Raw genomic sequence first — 24,350 nt, forward strand, 5'->3', positions numbered from 1 at the left:
GCCAGCACCATACCAAATTCCAAAGACTGACTTCGGCAAATAGCTAATTTTTAAAGAATGGAATACCTCCAGGTGCGTAGTAAAGACATTGAGGTTCAGCTTTCGAATATCCTTTTGGAATTCTGCATTGAAAATGATCTTTTTCAACGCTTCATGAGAACCAGACCCTTCTGTTAGCCAATCATATGCATCTGGGTTGTCGTGTGGAGGGCAACTGGTGTAGTGTTGTCCAGGAAACTCGTGTCGATTGACAATGTGGTGGATTACACTGTTAAATTGCTCTGCAAGCTCCTCTCCATTTTTATTACAATTTTGAACAGCCCAGTACAAATGATTGACTATCATTGCGGCCCTTTCAGCCAGCTGCTCCCGTCCTGATTGAAATAAACACAGTTGAAATAAGAATATGTCCACTAAAATTTATGAAAGAATACATACTCGAGTTCTTTAACTTTCGAATAAATTTCATGGTTACAAATAAGAAAATATCTTAAGGCTTGTTCATCTAGCAAATGTTATGATCTCAGTGCAATCGTAGCATTTTGCTGAAAAATTACTGGTTCGTCGTTCAATATACATGGAAGTCAAAAACGAATAAGATACCTTTCTTTTTAGAAGCCTTGATTATTTTCTTCGAAAAACCTTTTGCCATATGCCATGGATCGAATTGTTGAAGTAACCATATGAACCGGGGGTCAGTTGCCATCAATTTTTTGATCTGGGTGTTGCGGTCAGTCGAGATTACTTTGAGATCGGTCAACTCGTCAATAAGCTGCAAGATTGATCTAATAAATCCCTCTTTCTCCATTCCTTGAAAATATGAAATATATGAAGTATTTTATAAAAATTATATATTTATCGATCGCCTGAGGGCGATTTTAACAGTGTAGATATACAAGTCAAATCTCGTTTTTGAAATCGAAAGTGAATGTTTGACTCGCTTACCTTTATAAACTCATTAGTTTCCTTACATTTTGTCTGAATAGGAGAGATTTTAAATTTTTTTCAGGCTATATCCCATCCCCTTCCTCAAAGTGTAACTTTTTTCTCTAGGGTCTACGCTTTACTTTTGCTTTGATCATGTGTTATGTACTGACTAATAATGGCAAAAGTTGCAGATCAAATAAAATGTATAACAGCCTTAAGTAGTCTATTGTATTCATCACTTTTGTATTGTTTATGACGTCATTCCCCTATCATTTCAATGTTCGTCTCATTTATCCATGTTCATTATGCCACATTATGCTTAGAGCTGTTAAATTGATTTACTTCGTTAAGCGAGACAATAATTTCACAGCTGTTTTAAAACGCATGCGTAAACATTTTGTTTTTTACTACAACGATTTTGATAGTGAAATAAGTGTCCTGAATTGAAATTGCAAGGCCTTAGTAACAAAAAAACGATAAAGTAGGTTTTAAAGAGGTAAGGTTCACTCGACCATTTTACTCGACTTTATAATATCGTCTAGCTGCTCTAATCTTGCCATAATTTATCAGAGACAGATCCGCATCGCAGGGTGTAAAGTAATAAACCTTGCCTTCTAAGACTAAACAAATAAATGGACAAAGTGAAAATTAATTTCTTAGTGAACACTACAGAAGGTTCTTTCTCCGATGATTTTGTCGGAAATAAGCGATCGCCAACAGTGTGTTTGAAACACGCTGACCTAGTTTGGTAGATCAATTGCATATCTTGTTATCCTGGTGGAAGTATTGATTCAAATTGTTTTGAAGGAGACACGTGTCCTTTTCATTATCATGTTGAGTAATTTAGTAGATTTATAAATCGAACCTTGTGAATTTTTGCTTTCCTTGACATTTACCACTTTAAAATCCAAGATTTTGTTCGAATCAACATCCATCGAAGTGACAGTGCAGTATGTCGCGTTGAAACCAGGGCTATCGCACTGTCCATCAACACTGAGTGAAACGAGCTTATTTCGTGCATTGACCTCCTTAATGACAGCTTCGTGATGTTCTTTATATGTTTCACGTATTTCTGGGAAGAGATGTTTACCTGAAATGAGAATGGTTATCGTACAATTTTAAAATAATTCTGAACTGAAAGTAACATAAAATCATTATTTCTAGGTCTAAAATATTCTGTGTATTTAATTAATAAGTAACTTTCTAACCTCTTAAATCGAAGAAGGTACTTTTTCCCATCACTTTTAAGTTTAATGCGTGTGCAAATCGTTTAAACTTGGGGTATGATATACCAGCCAGCTCAACTGCCGAAGTAACCATCAGATTTCCGATACCTGAAATTGAGAATACAATATTGAGAATATCCTTAAAACGAGACTATTCAGAGTTTGAATCAAAGAATTTCAGACTGTTGACAATTTCGTAACGTATGTGTCGTTACATCGTTTCCAGTGTTTTTACCTTTCAAAGACATTGCCTTGGGTTGTGAAGCCCATGTGGTTAAACATCCATTTAGACACTCCATTTTAACTGAATATTGTGTACCCGCTTGCTGAGACATGATGTTTGATCACAGGTTGCTCGCCACATTTGAGACAAGTTTTCAAGAGTTTTCTCAATTGACTTTCGAAGACGAACAGAACTTTGTCCTTTCTGAAGTTGAATGGTCTCCTGGTGGCACGAAAGGCGAGTGGTTCATCGTCATCTTCAGAATCGTTAACCTCCTCTTGGCTTGGATCAAAGTCAAAGTCGACCTTTTCACTCTTCTTCAATGATTTCTTCAACCAAAAGTCCTCTGGAGTTTCACTAGAATGGAAAGAGTTCAATTCATCAGTACAGACATACAGAATTCCTCTGACTTACCTATTTTTAACTTGAAGCGCATACAGCCTAGTATAAAAGGTGTATATGTGACTCCCCAAGCGATTTAAAGTACCTGAAAATCGGACCGGTCTAGAGACCGTCTTTAAGGGACCGGTCTTTGGACGCTCGAATGGCCGGTAAAAATTTTTCATAAAGTCTCTTTGGAACCGGTCCACCGAGAGGCCGTTTCGAAGCGTCTATTTTAAAGCTTGGACCGGTCCCGACCGGTCTTTTCACTTTCGCTTTCGCTTGTTTTCGGCTGCCGGCACTCTGTAACACTCATGTTGGAAACGATTTGGAAGGATTTGGAAGTGAATATTTAGAAGTGGCAAGGCATACTTTTTGCTCTTGCTATGATGTTCGATACTTCAGAATTTGGTAGTTTTGCTAGGGAATTGCATGGAAAGAATCATTCTACTTAATTTTATTTTAATCTGGTTTTTCCTTCTGCCTTTAAATTTCAGTCAAGGGAAAAGGGTTGATGATGCAGATGGACTGACACAGACAAGAAGGATGAAAAATCATAGACATAGGGTAGAGGATGTAAAGTCTTACTCATTTCCATTTAATATTCCTGATTACTCTCAGGTACGTAATAGCCGGGGGGATTGGAACAAGCAGGGTGGTTGGAAAAAATCTCAAAACTTAATAAGCGGGAGGGGTTTAGAACAAAAATGTCCTGGGTGGAAAATTTTCGAAAAATTTATTAGCGGGAGGGGCGGCTATTAGGTACCCGAGAGTGCGTAGAATACACGTTTTTTTACTCAAACTGAGGCTGGATGTGCCTTCCCATTTCCGCACTAACAAGATTCCTTTGTCACTTTTAGCTGAAAAAGACCAAGACTTTGGGTAGTTGAAAAATGAGTTTTGGAAAGTTAGGTAGTTTTGTGATTAAACACACGATTTTCCTCACCCTTTCAAAACTTGTGTTCGGTTATCCCAGGAAAAAGAGTGGAAGGATTCTGGAAAAGTGACAATAATCTAATACGAAAATTAGAATTTTATACAAAACGTTGGTATTTGCTGGAAATAATCTGATAGTGAATACTAGTAAAGAGAACACAAAGTAAAATTTGAACTGAGTAAAAATTTACAAAATGAATAAAATCAACAAATACTACAATAATTCTGACATGTTCCTAGACCTCTGTGTAAAATGAAAATTTCATCTCTACACAATTTTTGTCCCGGTTTTGGCGGTTTATGACCTAATTCTACCTGACTATCTCATTTAAAAAAATTTCAATTGTTTTTTCTAGATAAAGCAGCTCAAAGTAGATTTCGAGAACTGAGACAAGATTAAATCAATTAGAAAAAGATGTTTCAAGAGAAAGATAAAATTTCAAGGAAAAGTTTTAACCATATGACTATCAAATTTCAAAAAGGAACATCCACGGTGCTACCAGATCCTCTGTGCCATGCCTACAGAACTGGCGAATTTCTTTACGTAAATATTCTGCACGTTGTTTGGTGAATCCTTTTGGTTCAACGAGTTTTGGTAATTCTGGTGTAACGTTGCGGATACTGTTTTTCTTGAAAATTGACAATTTGGTCGGTTCAACATCAAGGGATTCAAAACAATTAACAATGCCAGGTTCATCCTTGGACATGCGGAAGTGCTGGAACGACAAAACATCTTTAACAGCCTTGAAATTCAATTCTTTTTCGAAATATGCAGTCCAATCATATGTAGGGACATCAACTTGTTTATTGTGGTTGCCAACCAAAACAGAGAAGTTGCACTTCGATTTGTCACACACTTCAGCAATCTCGTACAGTGATGAGACACGTGTTGTTCGTAACTTTCTCTTGAAGCTGCCAAAGCACCTAAGGGAAATACGGATTGGTAAAATATTTAAAATATTTAGTTTGTATTGAATATTTTTTGCAAATTTTGAAACTCAGAAAAAATTTTAACTTTTAAGGATTAATTTGCAAAATTTTACGAAAATTCACAAAATATAATGCTTGAAAAAAATTTTCAAAACCTTCTAAATATAATCCTTGCGTAAAATATAAGTTTTGTCAAACTCCTTGGATTGGATTTTAACTTTTTTTAACTACTTTTCTGAGTTTACACTGGGCACCCTTATCAAGCAACTTCCTGTTTATTCTTTTTTAGAATTTTTTTTTGATTTAACACCTTTTTGTTTTAGCTTTTAGCCTCGTTTTGAATGTGAGCTTTCTCATTCCCTGCCAAACTTTTCTATTGTCACTTTACAACAAAAATAAAGACCAAGACTCGGTAGATAAAAAAAATACAATTTTGATTTTATTAGGGGGTCACAAACACATTGTTCTGTTTTGTACACAGCAGAAAAATATTCCAAATTCAAAATTGTTGCAGGTTTGCCTTTGTCTGGGGGAAAGCTATGGAAAGATCCCAGAAATGCACCAGGAATGCTCAATTGGGAATGAGAAAGTCTTGCCATCATATGGTAGCTTTAAAAATACCTGTCACAGCTAAATTTCGTATGTCCAGCTATCATAAAGCTGTGTTCTATTTTTTCATGCAAGCCGTTCAGGATGCGCCACATCAGTTACCAAATGAATGCATTATTCTTATTTTGACCTAAAGATAAAAAATACAATTTTGTATATTAACTACTTAAAATTGTTGTGTTACCATAGTTTACATAGTTACTGCTAACAATCCTAAAATTCTCCAAATAATCAAATAAAAGACAAAAATCTTGATATTGTTGTGGTACAACTGCTTTGGTAAAAGACAAAATCAAGCTGCTACTTTATTGCCCTACTGTACATTCTTTTGGTTCGTTCAAGAAATTATTTAAAAATTTTCAGTGGATATTTTTTTTCATTTGACTGTTTAGCGAACTTTTGGATTGTGTAACTATTGTAAGAACAGGTATTCAGAATATTTTCTTGTGAATCTGGACTGATCTTATTTTTAAGCATTTTGAGTCTGAAATTGTCCTCGTTCTGTCCTAATTTTTGGAGTATTTTCTATTTTTCTAATTCAATTCCAGATTTAATTTTTTTTCTCCAATTTATAGGATTTAAAGATTGTTATTTTGAATTTTTCATTATTAGAAATTATATACTTTAAAAATTGCGTTTACCTCGTGCATAAATTTAAAAAACCTTAAAGGAAGAAATTTATACCTGAGCAATTATCAGCATGAAGATAGGCTTCAGTCTCCCCCATTCCGTAAGTCTCAAGAAAGTGATGAACGTAACTAATCGTTGCATTCGCCCCCTTGCCCGTAGTACAAATTTCATCAATGAGATAGTTGTACTGTAGGTTTATACCGTCATTACAAATCCCAAAAATCCCACATTTTCTAGGTGTCTTGAAGAAAATTGGCCCAGGCTGAAGTGGGTTGTATGGGTAATGGGTTTGCTGGGCATAATCCCAACTGTAATGGGCCATGCCTTTGAAAGAGCACGGTTGATGTTTTTCGAAGGCATTCTCGAAATTGGCTGCTTGGACCTTGGCTTCTTCCACCTTATAAGAACAAAAAGTTATTTCGACTATAAGTTTGTGTCTTATGTGTTAAAGTAAGGGAACTAATTTTATTGGCAAAAAGATCAAAATATATGATTTATACTAAAAATCAGAAATCCTAGGAATGAAAGAATTTTGGCAAAAAATGGGTGTCGACCCCAAAATTAGTTCCGCAAAATGCGCCAATTTAGTACCCTCGCACCGCGAAAATTAGTTCCCTTAAGGTAACAATGATCTTCGTCAGAACCCCTATAGGACATGTAAGACATTAGGTACACAATAAGCTGATTCGCTGAAATTTCATCCCGACAAAAATTTTCATTTTTTATGCTCGCAAAAATAGGTCCCACGAAAATTCAAATTTATCTCGCGAAAATCTGTCCACTTACTTTTAGGTGCCAAATAAACCCCCCCCCACCCCGCTTGTTACTTTTTCAAAAATCTCCAACCCCCGGACCTTATAAGGACCCCCCCCCGTTTAATAATTTTCAAAAATATTTTCAGCTGTCAAAGAGAAGGCCTTTACCTTATTTTTGGGTTTTCAGAAGTACAATTTCTAACCCCCGGTAATTAGGTTCCCCGTTTATTAAAATCTCAAAAATTTTCCAACCCCTTCCCCCCCCGTTTATTTGGCACCTAAGAGTAGATGAAATGAAAATTAAAATACCTGAGCCCGGTAATAACGCGCTTCTGTAGTTGCATCAATGATATGAGCCGTTTGGTCATCCTGCGCTTCTTCGTGATCTTCTCCGTCGTTGTCATCTAAATGCGTACGCAAAAGGCGCTCGTTGCCCTGTTGGCACACCCAGCAGAGATCACCCATCGGTTTGGTGATGAGAACGTTTGGTAATTGACTCTTCCATAAATGACTAAACGAACTTAGCCCCAGAAAATCAAATTCGCTCTCAATACACAGTTCCTTGTGTATTTGTTGTATACACTCTCCTTTGTTTCAAACGTCGGTATAAGTAACAACTTAGCATCACTGTCTCGGTAGTTTGGTATGCGCCCCGGGAGTGGCTGGGCATTTGCAAGGGCGTAGTTTTCGATAAAATTCCGAGCTCTCTCTATACTGGCGAAATCTGTCACGTTATGAGGTAATCTCTTTGAATTACCGTGAGCACGTGAAACAGGACCATTTTTATCAAAGTGCTTGCTCACGGTAGAATAAAGTGTCTTAGAAACAGCGAACAAAAAGAGAAATGTTACACGACACACATCGATTCCACGAATAAAAAAATGAATTTTATCGCCAGATTTGGACTTTTACGTGAAAAGAAATCCCATCAACATCATATCGCGCTCTACATCCTCCAACTCCAACACATCGTTTCTAATTTCCTGTACTTCTTCTTTCGTGAATTTGCTGAAGCAGGCATGTTTACAGGAACAGCCCTCTGAATAAAAGTTATCTATCTTATTTTGCTGTGATATATCAACGAGGCGAAGAGAAGACATATTGACGACGGCAAGAAATGACGATTTAACTTTAAAATATCTTTTTGTGCCTTTTATAAGGAGGAATGGTGCAAATGTACAAGCAATAATTCAATTTAAATAAGTTTCATTTATTCACGTATACAAAATATTAATCGTCATATAAATACATTCGAATGTATAAAAATACGTACTTGTAAACAAACGTTCGAATTCAAACGATATGCACCATTGCAACGACTTCACGAAATTATGCAACTTTACCGTTTTTTCTATTGTTTAAGTGACGTATCGGGTGAATAAAACCAGTAAAGTTGCATAAGGTTGTGAAACATTCACCAGTACTTATAGCACTGATGTGAAAATAGGTCTGCGTAAGGAGAGGTATTCTGCGTGACTATGAGTTTTCGAAGCTGCAGCGGAGGAGATCATCTTTTATTTCAAAAATTCTTTTTACGGGGGTCAAACATAATTTCACGAGCGTGTTTATGTAACTTGTTTTTGTTTGATTTTTCTTTATTTGAACAATTATTAAAAGGGTATTCTTCGTTATTATGCATCAAATAATGGTTAGTTTTTTATTTGAACAATTATCAAAAGGATTTTTTCGTCATTATGCATCAAGTAATGGTGTAATGGAAAATAAAAGATGACTGAATTAGGAAAAGCAGAGATTTGAGAAAAGTGAATATAGGTTTTCGTTTTTATAAACATTGTTTGGAGTAAATGATGGCGAAGGCATGAAAAATGAATATAGGTTTTCGATATTTATTAGCATTTGTTTGGAGTAAAAGATGGCTAAATTGGGAAAAGTGAATATAGGTTTTCGATTTTATAAGCATTGTTTGGAGTAAAAGATGGCTAAATTAGGAAAAGTGAATATGGATTTTCGATATTTATAAGCATTGTTTGAAGTAAAAGGGTAAAAGATAGCTACAGTAGGAAAAGTGAATATAGGTTTTCGTTTTTATAAGCATTGTTTGGAGTAAAAGATAGATTTACATTTTTCTGGAAAAATCATTAGTTTGTAAAATATACTTGTTTCTTTCTAATACCAACCATTAGATACTGCAATACTTCGAAATAGAATAAACGCCCCCATAAAGAAACACCCTTCCCTAAACGAAAATTTCTACAAGAAAGTCTCAAAAAGTGCGTTGAAGAGCCCCCGAGAACCTATTTTCACTTTGCCGTAATTTCGACAACATTTAGCCGGGAACTTAGTCTCGTTTAAAGTTAAAACCTGTCCCATAATTTCTACAACATTTAGCTGGAGCCAAGAGACACGCTTTTTTTTATAAGAATGGTGTAAATCCATTATAAAATATAATACCTTAAAATATTCTTACAGTTACAGCATTCTTAGGTTAGGATCCTATTTTAGACTTGAATTAAGATTTAGTACTTACGCCCTAAGCATAAAATGACATATAAATTTATAATTGAAAATGCTCTAAAAATGGCATATTCTTAACTTTCATCAAGAACCTCCTAAAAAGTGTATTCTTATAAAAAAGAAAGCGTGTATTAAAGTTCCTTGCTGGAGATGAAACTCTATTTTTACTACCGTAGTCTGATAATTTAAAAGCACTTTCGCTTCGTTTATAAAATCTTTATAAAGATATTTATACAATGTAGCTTTTCACGCCTTATAAGAATTAAATGTGTCTTTTAGATTAAAAACGTTCTTATAATAAAATTCACCTAAACAATATAGTTACTCATTTGTGGAATCGTTAACAAGAAAACTCTACCCCCGTGTTAGAAAAGTCACAACGCAGGAGAGACAGTAAATATCACATCTGTTAAGCTATTGTTTACTACTTTTTCCCTCTTTCTATTGAAACCTATTTTCACTTCAACACCTATTCTCACGCAATTACCTATTTTAACTCAAGCGCTGAAAGTACTTCTCGAAACATTAGGATTTACAAACGTTCGAAATTGAGGATTGAAAAGGGTATAAAAGCGGAAGAACCGTATAGTTCTTTTTGGCTTTTTGAGTAAATACGCTGATACGGTATATCCACGCTAAACTTTTAATTAAAATGGCATCAACAATTCAACGATGGGTTTTATTTTATTTCCCGTCAGACGATTCTACATGTTGTATAAGAACAAATAAGGTACGCTGGTTGGAAATGGGGAAGGTTGGATACGTTAAAGATGGTGATTCGATCGTTCGAGGACAAGTTCTAATGCAATCTGGTAAGTTTTTATTAATTTTAACTCTTTAAAACGTTTTAGGTCACGCTAATTAATCAAAACCTATCTTATCAAGACCAATGAAGTCGAAGGGCTTGAATGGGCTGACCATCCTCATTAGACAAGAAAAAGTGAAGCCTCAAAATATGCCCTGTATTTTTTGACGATGAATTGAATATAACTACTCCGTTGTTTACGATTGATATTTTCCCGAAACTTAGAGATTTTACTTTCAATCTGTCATTTGAGTAAAAACCATTTTTCATCTATCAAAGAAAGGAGTGCTTGAATCAAGTAGCCTAGATAGTTCATAATCACCGTATTTTTATAGAATCGAATCTCCTTGGTAGGATTTGAAGCCAACAAATCCTACAAAAGTTACGCCTTGTTTTTACACAAATGACAGATTGAAACTGAAATTTACCGCTAAATTTCCAAAAAAAATATCAATCGTAAACAAATACAATCTGTCGTAAAAAATACGGCGCATTCTTTAAGGCTTCACTTTTTCTTGCCTGAGAAAAGTTAAAGATTCTACTCTAGCCCTTCGGGCTTTAAACTCAATGCTTCATACTCGAGACTTATATTAACATTTCTCATTTACAGATAAGAAAAAGACGCTCGATGATTACGAACTGGTATTGCAAGAAAATCGACAACGGAAGGTAACTAATATATATTTATTATTTCAAGTTCTTTTCTTCGAGGTGATCGGTCGTTGTGATTTTCGATTCGTCACTTTTGATGATCTCTCCGTAAGCCATCATGAAAAGCTTAAAAATGAAAAACACAATTGTTATAAAATTTGAAAAAAGCAATTAATTTTGGGGGGCACATATTTTGGCGAATGATGAAAGTTCTTAATTTTGGAGGGAACTAATTTTACATTTTTCCTGTTATGATTGGCTAGTTCTACTAAGTTACTAAGTTTTTCTACTCCACTAAATATAATTGGCAGTGGAAAAATTCGCGATTTTTAGCGGTTAAATTTGCGATTGTACAAATTGAGCTATTTTTCTTCGGATGCTATAACTTTCATTTTTACACCAGTGGTAGTTCAGCCTTAGGTTAAGAAGTTTGTTAAATTTCAAGGCAAACGGAAGTCTTTCGGAAGATATGGGACCCGAAATACCCCTTGGTAGCACTTTTCTGTGAAATATCAAATCTCTGAACAAGAAAATTACCTAGACTATTAAGATAATCATTCAGACACGTCTATCTCATCTTAAATTGAGTAATTTGGTTAGAAACTAAGCTTGCAAATAGTGATTCTTATAGATTCAATTTTTGATGTGAAACAATTTTTTTACATGTTAAATAAAATACTGAGATCATGATCAATCAGACTGCTAACATTTTTCATGTGTGACGACATAACCTTATGGATTTGTAAAAAGGGAATTTCTTTCTTTAATGTATTTAAAACGGGCTCAAATTAATTCCATAGGAAATGCAGGACAAATCATATGCCGAAGCTGTGAAATCTCCAGACAAAGCATCCATGCCTTTGAAAACCATGTTGACCACAGTTGAAAAAGTCCATCAGTCCACCGCAGACAACCCTTCAACTGAAGCTCACGAGAAGAATAAAAAAGCTGAGGTAATAATACAAAGACTTACAATTTATCTTCAAAAAATTCTTCAAATCGTGATTTCACTTTCTGAATAATGCCGCTGCTCCACAAGACATTACACACAAAAGGGATAAGATACCTAAAATAGACGATTAAAGTATTATGTTAATCCTTTGGGCAATTTTGAAAATCAACCAAATTCAATTTATTTCCTCATAATGATATCCCTTAACTCGACCAACAGAGAATGAGTAGGGGACTTGAAATGTGAAATGTTCCATGTATCTTTAATTTTGTTACGAAGATGTTAGTCAATGAATTACATTCAAATTTCTCTTAGACTTGTGAGCATGCTGCATCCCAACCAAAAAAATCGAAAGAAAATGTCAAGGCAAAGAAACCTGCTACCACAAAGAAACCTGCTACCACAAAGAAACCTGCTACCACAAAGACACCCGCAAACAAACGTGCCCAGAAAATGAAGGCAGCCAGGGCAGCCAGGAAAAAGGACAGTCAAGTCGATTTAAGTGGACCAGAAGAGGTAAGAATTATAACCTTACTTACATTTACCCATTCAGATGATGTAAGGAGCTTGAGTTTTCCAGTTGTACAAAAGAAGCTTCCATTGTACCAAAGATCGTTCCAATAGCGCTTCTTTCATGAAATAGACACAGCCTAAAAAGAAACGTGTATTTTAAGTAAAAATCAAGATGCTTGGCCAATCCTTTTTAAAAAGCAGCAAATCCTTTTGGCAAAATTTTAAAATTTGCTGTTTTAAGATGTATGTTTTAAGATCAATGTAACAAATGCTTTTGAGTTCTCGGAAAGTACAAGCTTGTCAAATTTGTGCATATTCCTAGGTTGGGGAAAATATAAGCTACTTTAATCGTAGAAATTTAAGCGAGACTAATTTAAGCGTATAACAGCGAGTCAGGTAAATCTTGATTTTTTTGGATTTATTTTAGCGAATCACATTTCAAAAAATTTTGTGTGGATAAATTTTAGTGAATACTTGTTTTAACATTATTGATTGAATTCTTTTTCTAGCATTTTTTCACACTGAAACCCTTACTATTGATAAAAATGTATCAAGGATAAATTTTAGCGATCTGTCGATTCGGCATGTTTAATGAGATTTATTTTAGCGCAAATAGGGAAAACTTGCTAAAACGCTAAAATTAGTCTCGTTAAAATTTCTACAATTAAAGTACATACTCTTAAGTCCATATTCAAATTTTTCAGCCTCGTGTTATTGGCCCATCAGAGCAAGCCACAATTGAAAGCTTCAACCAGCTCAAGAAACAAAAGATGCAGCAATTCAATGGGTTCCTCATCAAAAAGGTTGAAATGACAAGCAAGCGAAAGCTGAGGGAGGATTTGAAGGATTCCCAGTTCTTTGGAGTTCCACCAACGAGACAACCACTCCAACTTACAAAACCACAAGCCAAATCTTCACCACTCCCAGAGCCAGTCAAAACACCAACTCCACCATTATTGCAAGCAACTCCAACACCGACCTCACCATCATCGCCAGAACCAGTCAAAACACCGACCCCACCATCATCCCCAGAGCCAGTCATAACACAAACTCCATCATCATCGCCACTAACTCCAACAAAAGCATCACCAACCCAAGAGCCAGAACCAGACAAAACACCAACACCAGCCTTGCCACCTCCAAAACCAAAAAGACCACCGACAAACACAAGTTCACAATCCTCAGAAGTCCATCCAATCCATAACAAGTTCAAACATGCAGCAACATCACAATTCACATCAATCACCAAATCAACAGGTTCCCCGGAGATGAATTAGAGTTTGCCTGGTGTGATACCTATGTTTTTCAGTGGTACGTCAACACCTGGCAACCAGGAAGGCACTAAAAATTCAGAGATGAAAGAACTGAAAGACTGGATATCTCAAGAGTTCAATAAGATACATGCAACCCTGGCAAGAATTGAGGGGAAATTGGACAGGAATGACTTGAGTCAAATTGAAAGCTTTGTAAATGGTGTCGAAATTGAAAATGAATGGACTCAAGAATACCCCCTCTGACCAATGATCCCCAACCACATCAAGAACAGAACCAGACTGACATTCCACGAACAAATCATCCCCAACCACAACAACCGTCAACACCAACAGAGAAACCAATCCACTTTGATATCCAGCAACCTGAAAAAGAAACGGAAAATGTAAATGTAAATGAACAAGAACAACAACAGCAAATATCAGCGCTAGCAAACCAATTGGCTCAAAGCATTGAAAGCGATGAGCGCGTTATAAGGCATGCAGCTGAGTATGGTTTCACGGAATTCAAGAAGTGGTTCTCAAAAGCAGAACTCTTGACGTGCAATATCAATGGAAAACAAGGTTACAAACAGCTTGATAAAGAAAAGACAAAAATGGTATTGGCTAATGTTTACACGAGATTTGGAATTTCTGAGTTCCTCAAAAACACAGTGGAGAAGATGATAACTGAGAGACTCAAAAAGTATAGACGGCAATTAAAGAAAAATTCAGCATGTGCTTAGAGTAACTGAACCTAATTACACAATCAATTGAGCAACTTTAATTCTTGATTAATGGCAGGCTTTTATTAAAGTTATTTTTCTTCTCGTAAGCTTGTCTCATTAACTGTGACACAAATAATTATTTTCACATCACCCGAGTTACTATGTTTGTTGAAGATATTAATGATTAAACAACTTTTTTAATTGCTATTAATTGTTATGTCTTTCAGGAAAAAATAAGAAAGTTTAACAAATGACCTACCCAAAATTATTTTGTAATTATTGAACGCAAATTGTAATATTGTTTCTGCTAATGGGCCATTCCAGAAAACTTCCATTACCCCCATCTGACAACGTACATTTTTAAAAATAATTTTTTTTCTTGTCAGGGTAATTTCAAAGCACTTTTCTTTACCACCATTTCGGTCTTAAAATTGAGTTTCAATGCAGTGGTATTAAATGCCCGCCACGATGGTTGGGCGACAAAGAAAATTTTTGCCCTCTTGCATCTTAGTAGCCTAAAAATTCTTAACTTGATTATGAAAAAACTAAATTTTTACCTTTGAAAACTATTTGTTAGACTCATTATAATAGATTGAGTTGATTTTCCTTCAAGTTTTTGTACCGTCATTTCTCTATCTTGCAATGATTTACCTTTCACATTTTTTTTTTCACAATTGAGTTTGAAATTGAGTTTTTGCCACTGAATAACTGTGGTAAAAAAGTGCTTGGAGATTAACCAGCCTGTTGTGGTCAGAAATCCTGATGAAAATCCATGTTCTTTTGCTAAAGGTGTCAGAAAATAAAACTCTTATTTGCTGATTTTAATTAAATTGCTTTGGAGATTCATACATTTTCTTCAACTCGCTTTGGAAATTTTGAATTTTGATGAAATCTTTTGACCTCAGAAATTCAGTGTCATCCGCCCCCATTACAGAAAAATTCTGGAATAGCCCTATGTATTTAAAATTTACAAACTATGTTTACAAGCCAACTAAATTTCATATGCTAGATAGAAATAAAAATTGCTGCCAAATAAATGTGACTTGCAAATATTACAAAACTCTCATGTATCTACATTTACTGTTTCAATCTCTTCTAAAGTTTTAAATCGTCTCATGTCGAGAGTGTACGAAATTAGATTGAGAAAAATCTTTACTCACTTTTTGAATAAGTCATCTTGACATAAGTCCTTCGACATTGATTCTTGAGTTATAAAGAAATTCTGAAGCTCGCCATCGAAAAACGTGATACTCTGCATATTTAACAGAACGGTTGATCCAATGCGCGATTTTCCTATTATTCCGCCCGCTCTGCAAATTACATCTGATAAGGTTTGTTTTGATTTTATCGTCACCGGGAAACACATGGACTGGTCAGGACCGGTCGAGAGCGGTCAAAATAGCGGCCAGATTTTTCAAAGTACGCTATGCAAAAGTACGCAAGACCGGTCCAATCAACCAAAAATAAATTGAAATTAAATTTCGGAGGCCGATCTGAAACTCAACTCGGACGGTAAAGGTTCGAAATTTGGCCGCTTCAAGACCGGTCTTTAGTACCGTTCTGAGACCGGTCTGAAATTTAGGTACTTAAAATCCCTTGGAGAGTCACATATACTCACAAAGATGGATTATTCGTTGTACTTGCAACTCTTTTTGTTGGTGTCACTGTTACTTCCTGTCTGATGAAAAAGAAAGATTTATTTTGCACGCAATAATACATTTGGTTTCATAAAAAGAACCTTTAAGCTATCTGAAGAACATTGGTAGCAGTCAGAAGTGTCAAAATTAGTCAAAACTACCTGCTATCTGAAAAAAGATATTGAATTATGCAAGTATTACCTGATGGAAGCTCCCAAATTTTCTTCGTTCTGGTCCACGTTTTGATCATCCTTTTCGCGTGTCCGATAAAACTTTCTATGAAGAAGTGGTGGCTCGTTTTAATAATATAAACAGTCTTGCGATCCATTAATGCTATCGATCTATTAATGCTATTTTTACACCCTGGTTTTAACACTTGAAATACTTCTAGCTCCATCCGAAAATTTCTTATTTTTGAATCATCCATTCAAACTGCCGAATCTCATCGAGGCACTGATTCAGAGTTCGTTCTCTATTCAAGCAACATAACTGTTCGTATACTTTGAGTAGAGTAATATTAACCTATGAAGAGCGCTTAATAGCTACTTGTGGTATAAAAAGGGAATTTCCCAGAAAAGGGAATTTCCAGGGATAAGAAAAAGACAAACTGACATTTCAAAATGAGAAATCAGATCAAAATAACTCCAGAAAAGTCTTTTTGATGATGATAAAACAATAGAGAGACCGTAAAATAAGAATGCTACCGTTAATCGGAACTAAAATACTGATAAACGCACGCAAAATTATGTTTGCCCAACTTCCTTATGTGTGAAGCTATGAATGCCATCCTCAGAAGCTTTAGGCTTCCTCCGGTGGCAATTATATGTATCATTGGGGTGTTATGAGTGATACGAACACGCAACTATTTTAGTTTAAAAATAAACAAAATCGGCCTTCAAGTACACATAGCTTACTTTGAAACCAACTAAAGCATCTGACTTGAATGTATGTAGATGTATGATTTTATAGAAAAAAGCAGTTTCTATGAACTGCTTCTACTTTGGTTCTAGAGTTATTCCGAGTTGAACCAAAATGGAAGCACCTCTAAATCAGCTTCTTAATTTGAATAAGTAATGATAAATCAACTAAAGCATCTGACCTGAGTGGTAGATGCACGATTTTCTAGAAGAAAGCGGTTTCTATGAATTGCTTCTATTTTGGTTCCAGAGTTATTCCGAGTTGAACCAAATTTGACGCACCTACAAAATATGATTTCACTATAGTGTCACTTTCCACAGATCTGTGCACAAAAATTTGGTCATTCCCTCTGATTTTTTAGCTGTAGAATCTGAAATCCTCACCTGTTCATGGGGATGTATAATTTATTACTTTATCACTGGGATAGGATTATAAAGGATTTATTGTGGGCTGCTCGAAGTTAGTTTTTACTTTTTCTTTCTAGAACATTTTGCCCTCCTAAGGTAGTCCAGTCGGACAGAGGAAGTGAGTGGTAGATGCTTAAAGCTTTTCCTCGAAAGAGTTGGAATTGAAGCTAGAAACAGTCGTGCCTACCATCCGAAGAGTCTAGGAAAGAGTGAAAGAAGCCATCGTACATGGGTAAATAAGATTTGATATTACTTTACCAAAATTGCAGAAGGTGGAGGTATGCTTTTTATTGTACTGTATCCAACCATATTCAACTATTCATTTTTACTAAATTTTAAAAATCGTTTGAGAGTAAAAGGGCAAAAACGAGAGGTACAGGCAGTCCACAAACTTACTACATATAGATAACATATGCTTTTTTTTCATAGCCAATAACATTTCTTACTATAACTTATTCTCTAGAAAATCGGGTAGAACGTCTTGGAGAATGTCAAGACCAATACAACACTGGTGCTCATCGTTCCATTAGAAAAAACAAATCTCGATATTGCGTTGTTTGACACAGGTAGAATTTTCTTTAAATTCTATTTTCGATTTTTATCAGTCTCCTGGTGTGCTGCTGGAGGTTTAAAAGTAAACCTCGAAGAATGGATGACTTCGTTCCTACTTTTCAAGCAAACAAAATTGAAAGAGCACAAATCACACATCAAAGTATTTGCGTTTTTTCGTTTTTTTTGATTGATTTAGCAAATTCTTTGAACACCTACATTCCAACAACTAGGCAAAAAACGCAGCATCAAAAATGATAATCAAAGCCAAACAAGTGTAAGAAAGTGATCCAGAAGCCTATTGAGGTAGAAGCGGCACTAACGGAACGAGAAAATGTGCAACTTGTCCGCCGACGAACTCTGGACTCTTTCATTAAATACGACCGACACATCCATCGCGCACCAGGAAAGGGGAAAGCCTATTTAGCAGCTTTGATGAAAGATGTACGGGATAATGGATTGAGACGACCAATACATTTAGTAGTATGTAGGAAAACCGGTAGAGCCTACGGTCATGATGGAAACCATAGGATGGCAGTCCTGAAAGATTTGCATGTCGAGTGGGTTCCAATTCGTTGCAATTTCTATTTTATTCGCCTAGAGGACGACCAGACCTTGTGCCACGTTCCTAACGAAAACGTATCATCATTCCCAGACCACCCAAAACCTGAAGACGTAGGTTTTGAAAGTAAAAACTTACAACCATTACCTTCTTCAGATAGTGACACTGATGATGAGTAATTACTGAAATCTGAACGCTTTTTCTCAACAACAGGTTTATCATAACATAAAAGTTTTCAGTTTTAGTGTGCAAATTTTATCACATTTGTTGTTCATATTTTTCATATACAGTATCGTAAGATTCCTAGACATTTTACGTTATGTTTTCATCTTTCTTGCTTTAGTTTTGTTATTATCTTGATTATTTTATTTTTTAAATTCCTACAAGTTCTGAACCCAATTTTTATATTTTTGAAGCTAAAAAAACCAGTGAATAAGTGCAAAATTAAGGTGTTCTGGAAGGATTAGATGTCAATGTAGTTCAATTGGAACGAAATTTTTCTATCTCTGTGGACGATTATTGGTCCAGCAGGCCTTTAATACGGGGGTGTTTTAGCATACTTAGTAATTTTAACATATCAGCATATTTTCAAGCATTTTTTTAGGACATCGACTTTATAACCACATATAACCACATGTTGATTTTAGGACAATTTTTATTCATCTACAATCAGGTCTGTAATATTTTGGCAGTAAGCCTCAAAAACAACCCCTCAGCTATGTTTTTAATTCTCTAAGCCCCCCTCCCCCCAACTTCAATGGTTGATAAGCCCCAGAGAGCCCAATCCAACCATTGAAGTTGGGGGGGAGGGGTTTGACTTCAAAAAACATGAAAATCACTGTTTACTGCCAAATATTACAGAACTGATTGTAGCGTTTCTTTCAATTATATTTTAGATAGTTCACAACCGATTTGCTGTGAATATTATTTTCTTTTGTCATGTTTTTGGAAAGAAATGCCTTTCATTCATTGTGAGAACATATAGGATTTTACCATGACATTCATCATGAATTAACAAACGCTTCCATTTTGGTATAACTGCGATTTAGAGAAAAACCAGAATGAAAGCAGAAATAAATTTTATTCTGTTAAATGCTTTAAGTTTATCATGTTCTTATAAATCAATCTGCTTCAATGAATTGATCTAATTACATTATGTAATAACGGTGTAATCCAAACCAAAAAGGCTTTTTATAATCTTTCTTTTGATTAAAATATTCTTTTGTACTTTCAGTTATATAAAAAGAAAAAGAAAGAGTTCATTTTTGTAGAAATGCTTAACCCCCTGAAAAGTTATTTGATCTTTCATTGAAATAAAATCTCTATTAGCGTGTACACATCTTCTATTGTTTAAAACAAAGGAAATCACTCAACTGTTTAGTTGCTTCGACTTTGGTTCTGCTTCGGTTTTGGCCTCTTACAGCAGTCGCACCAGTGAGGATCACGCTGTTCTAGTTATAGTTATATGACTGGAGCTCGAAGACATGTCATAAGGTAAGCTATTTATTATGAAATCTATAGTTATCTATATATCACCATATATTTCGATATTTAATTAACATCAGGCCCAGGAAATTTACCTACCAAAAGCAAAGGAACGCTAGGGTGCTGACCCTTCCTACCCTATCCTGTTGCATGGGTTTTTCCTGTGCCTACAAAATTTACAAAACTTTTTTATGTGCCACTATCCTCCCACCAGTGCTAACTGTAAGGGTAGGAGGAATGAACAACAAGCTGCTAAGAAAAGAAAATTTAAAATATTAAGTTGAGTTTTCGAATTCATGTAGAACTTTTCAAACTAATTTTTTCTAAAGGTAACATGTATATTCTGTGAAAAATGATTTTTTAATGATGAAAATTCCTTTAGCTTAGCCAAAATTTTCTTTTTGCTTTCTTAGCCAACGAAAATGTACCGAAAGAGAAAAATTACAACCAAGTTGAATGCTGTCTTTGCCCCAATCAAACAACGACTAAACACATTCATCGTCTTTTTACATCTTGTGGGGGAAAAAGACATCATTGTTGACTTACAATTTATATTGGACATAAAAATAGGAAGCAATCACAATTGGCACGGTGTTTGTCGTGTCTTTAAGAAAAAAGCATGACATTTCGTCACCATGCCAAAGCTCACTTTGAAAAATATTGTAGCAGCCACACTAACATTTCAACAATAAGTACAAAGAGCATGACCTCAGAGTCATCAACTGCAGAGACAACAATAAGCAAACACATACAGCAATCAACAGACAAATCAAAAAGACTCTCCACTTTAGTGCATTTCCATCCCCCAACAACCTCCTACTTGAGAAACTGATTGTATCCACGAAAGCATTTGTGTAAACGCAAAGAAGGCTCAATTTTACACGATCATCCACATCAAGCTCTGGAAGATTTTGACAATGATGCCATTTGGAAAAAGATTGTCACTCATCTAACCGCTTTTGTATAAATATTGTACGCTATTGCAACTGGCAACCAATCAAGTGATAGTGGTAACATCCAAAAATCTCTTCGCATCAAATTTGTCACCATCTATTGCTTTTTGAGGAATGAGCGATAGCATGAATTAAGTTTGTTTCAACGGGTCACTACTGTTTTGATGCACAGGAAAAAAATTTCGATTTCCAAGGTTGGAAATTCAATATTTTTGGGTTGGAAATTTTGGTTTTATAATTGAAGGTTGGAAATTTGAGCGATTACCTTAAGCTGGTTTGGAAAATGTAAATTACCCATAGGTTTTGTAGAATAAACCAATGCCCTTGAAAAATCAAGTGAAAAAAACACGTAGAAATGACAATTTTCCAAGGCTGTTTGGAAAACATGACTTTTTGGGTGGGAAATTTTTATTTTCCAAACAGTTTGGGAATTGAAAAAAAAGGTCAAAAATCGATGTGAAAATACATATTTTAGAAAATTTGATACCTCAAGTTGAAAAACTAGATTTTTCGGGTCGGAAATTTGTGTTTCTCCCAAACAGTTTGGAAAACGTTAAAAATCCATGTGGAAATTACATTTTTCTAAGATTGAGACCCTTTCTTGGAAAACTAGACTTTTGGGTTGGAAATTTGGTTTCTCCAAACAGTTTGGAAAACGTTAAAAATCCATGTGGAAATTACATTTTTCTAAGATTGAGACCCTTTCTTGGAAAACTAGACTTTTTGGGTTGGAAATTTGTGTTTCTCCAAACAGTTTGGAAAACGTTAAAAATCCATGTGGAAATTACATTTTTGTGAAATTGAAACTCTTTCGATTGGAAAACTAGACTTTTTGGGTTGGAAATTTGTGTTTTTCCAAACAGTTTGGAAAATTTTAAAAATCCATGTGGAAATTACGTTTTTCTAACCATTTTCTGCGCATGTCCTTGGGAAAACCACAAGCGATAATTCGCTCAAAAAACTGTTTTGTTGTATAGCTAACCTAGATATTAGGATATAATGTGAGCAGTCAAGCTGTAAGTTTCCGTCAGGTGAGGCGTCTCTTCGGAGCGGCCTCGGTCAATCGCAGTGAGTTAGCACAGTGAAGCACATAGGGTACTTGTGTCATAGTTTCAAATAGTGCCCTGCTGAGCTGTGTGAGTGATCTAAGATCAACCTAGCCTGGATATCCAGACCGTAAACTATTTCACCGTCTAGTTTTTTATAATCTTGTCTCTGGTTTACCGTCTGGTCGAAGTAACTCGTATGCGAGTGTTCTAATTGGTCAGTACGTGCCCAGTCACTGAGCAGAATTTTCGCGGGGTTTTTTATATTTTTCGATGCGCCCGCATAATTTATGGAAAAAGCTGACCTTGCAAAAAAAGATAAACAAATGAAAAAGAAAACACAAGTTCATTTCTAAACAAAATGGCCGCTGGAAAGGAGCCTTTATGAATGTGGCTGATGCTTTGATGTACTTTAAAGTGGTTTTGAAACTTTATTGAGTTTGTAAAAGAGGTTTTATGGTAAGTAATTATGTGTGTCTGCCTGGGTTTCCAAAGTTTTGAGATTCTGTCAACAAGGGTTTATTCACAGACTGTGTCATTCAAAACTGTATCAGACTTTTTTAGTTGCACCAGACTCTAAAATTTTAGAAACTTTGTATGTTGAGGTAAGAGTTTTTTTTCTGAAATTTTAGTCTGGATACCCAGGCTAAGATCAACCACGTATCTGTGCGAACAATAACGAGAGATTGATCGCGAGCCATCGAGCCTAGGCTAGCGAGTGACTGTTCACAAAAACAAAAACCTTGTTTAAGATCTCTTTTCCACATCTCTACCATCACTTTTTGGATTTTGGCTTTTTTCAAATTGAATTTTCGAAATTTCCAACCTTGTTTAGCTTGGATTTTGGCTTTTTTCCGACTGAAGATACAAAATTTCCAACCTTGTATTTCGGCTTTTTTCCACCTGGATTTTCGAAATTTCCAACCACCTTGTATTTCGGCTTTTTTCAACCTAGATTTTCAAAAATTCCAACCTTGTTTGGATTGGATTTTGGCTTTATCCACCTGAACTTTTGAAAAATTCCAACCTTGTTAAAATTGGATTTTGGCTTTTTTCCAACTGAATTTTAAAAAATTCCAACCTTGTTAAATTTGGATTTTGGCTTTTTTCAACCTGGATTTTTGAAAATTCCAAGCCATGGAAAATTTGGATTTTGGCTTTTTCCAACCTCGATTTTCGAAAATTCCAACCTTGTTTAAGCTTGGATTTTGGCTTTTTTCCAACTTTAAAAAATTCCAACCTTGTTAAATTTGGATTTTGGCTTTTTTCAACCTGGATTTTTGAAAATTCCAAGCCATGGAAAATTTGGATTTTGGCTTTTTCCAACCTCGATTTTCGAAAATTCCAACCTTGTTTAAGCTTGGATTTTGGCTTTTTTCCAACTGAATTTTAAAAAATTCCAACCTTGTTAAATTTGGATTTTGGCTTTTTTTAACCTGGATTTACGAAAATTCCAACCTTGTTAAATTTGGATTTTTGCTTTTTTCAACTTCCAAGCCATGGAAAATGCAAAATTTCCAACCTTGGAGAATGTCCCACATTTTCAGGTTGGATTTTCCATTGAATTTTATCTTTTTTCCAACTAAGAAAACTTGAAATTTCCAACCTTGGAAATCGAAAATTTCCTTGAAGAACTCCTGCTTGAATATTAAAAATATCTGTATCCCTATCAGGTGATACAAACTTTGCTTTGGAAGAAGTATACAATGCTTGAATAGCATTTATCATTTTCTCAGGGATACCATATAGACCTAGAATTTGAAACATTTTTTCTCGACTGATCGAGTCGAAGGTCTTTTTGAAATCAACAAAACATATAAAAGCATCTTTATTGAGTTTCCTCATTTCTTCCAGAAGTCTACAGTCTACATAAATCAATTGTCAAGGGAGGAAAAGAAAGAGTGACTTTCGTTCATTTCTTCCTTGTGTACACTTTCCATATCTAAGTTTTTTCAAATTGATTCAGTTTCAGGCCAGAATGAATCACCTGGGAATTTGTCTTTTGCATACAAAAAAACCAAATTTAATAAAGTTGATCGGTGGTCCCTTTTGTGATAAAATTGTTGAATTAGTAAAGGAAAATCACACCTTCAGGGGCAATTGGGATATAAAGATCCTGATCAAACAGAATGAGGACTTGCACCTGTTTGCCTCAAAGATGATCTAAACCGAATCGACCAGAGTCAGATTTACTGGAGCAAAAGACCTGCTGGCAGGTGAGAAACTTAGTATTATTCAATGTTTTTGTACTTCTGAACAAGCAGTAGTAGTCTATAAGTATTAAGTGGTACCCAACTTAAAGACAAGAGAATTGAGTCTTTCGAGTATTATATCTCTAGTACTAATTTTTTTAGAATTGAAAGATTAATAATTTAGTTTTATCTGTTTTATCTGAATACCACGCCAGCTAAAGGCCTTGATAGTTTGAAAGAAGTGAAGAGCCCTTCATCAGCATGGGTAAAGCATACATTGTAAATGCATCCTTCCATTTTTTGGGATGTAAACGAATATCCTAATTTCCAACCCTTCTCAGATGAAATACATGATTCAGATAAGGTCAAGAAATCTTACTTTGAAAAAAGCAATGGAAGTTTCTGTGGTGAATTTGTTTTGCAAAGGAATTTTGACAATGAAGATGATCATACTATAAATTATGGTATGATGACGATCTGTCTCACCATTCTCTTTCTCAACATGCATGCATGAGGGTGCTGACCTGATTGACTGAAATCTGATTCACCAGAAGATTTTGCTATCTGTTTTCAAGTTTTCAAGAATTTAAATGGGAGTGTTTTTCTAATT

General features: G+C 35.2%; 1 protein-coding gene and 1 long non-coding RNA gene across 2 annotated transcripts; both read right to left on the reverse strand.

Annotated features, from left to right (window-relative positions):
• Positions 1–424: 424 nt before the first annotated feature.
• LOC136809650 (uncharacterized) lies at positions 425–6,259 on the reverse strand. The gene is made up of 6 exons (XM_067066197.1): positions 5,917–6,259; positions 5,245–5,362; positions 2,389–2,733; positions 2,136–2,261; positions 1,793–2,017; positions 425–810 (listed from the first exon to the last, which is right to left on the reverse strand). The coding sequence occupies exons 3-6, from the start codon at positions 2,486–2,488 to the stop codon at positions 569–571; spliced, it is 693 nt and encodes a 230-aa protein (XP_066922298.1). The 5' UTR covers positions 2,489–2,733; positions 5,245–5,362; positions 5,917–6,259; the 3' UTR covers positions 425–568.
• Positions 6,260–10,400: 4,141 nt separating this feature from the next.
• LOC136809651 (uncharacterized) lies at positions 10,401–13,023 on the reverse strand. The gene is made up of 3 exons (XR_010847001.1): positions 12,691–13,023; positions 12,040–12,150; positions 10,401–10,674 (listed from the first exon to the last, which is right to left on the reverse strand). It is a non-coding gene; the product is annotated as an uncharacterized lncRNA (long non-coding RNA).
• Between the last annotated feature and the right edge of the window lie 11,327 nt (positions 13,024–24,350).

The sequence above is a fragment of the Clytia hemisphaerica genome, unplaced genomic scaffold (assembly GCF_902728285.1).
Source record: "Clytia hemisphaerica strain Z4C2 unplaced genomic scaffold, Clytia hemisphaerica genome assembly, whole genome shotgun sequence".
Classification (NCBI taxonomy): Eukaryota; Metazoa; Cnidaria; class Hydrozoa; order Leptothecata; family Clytiidae; genus Clytia; species Clytia hemisphaerica.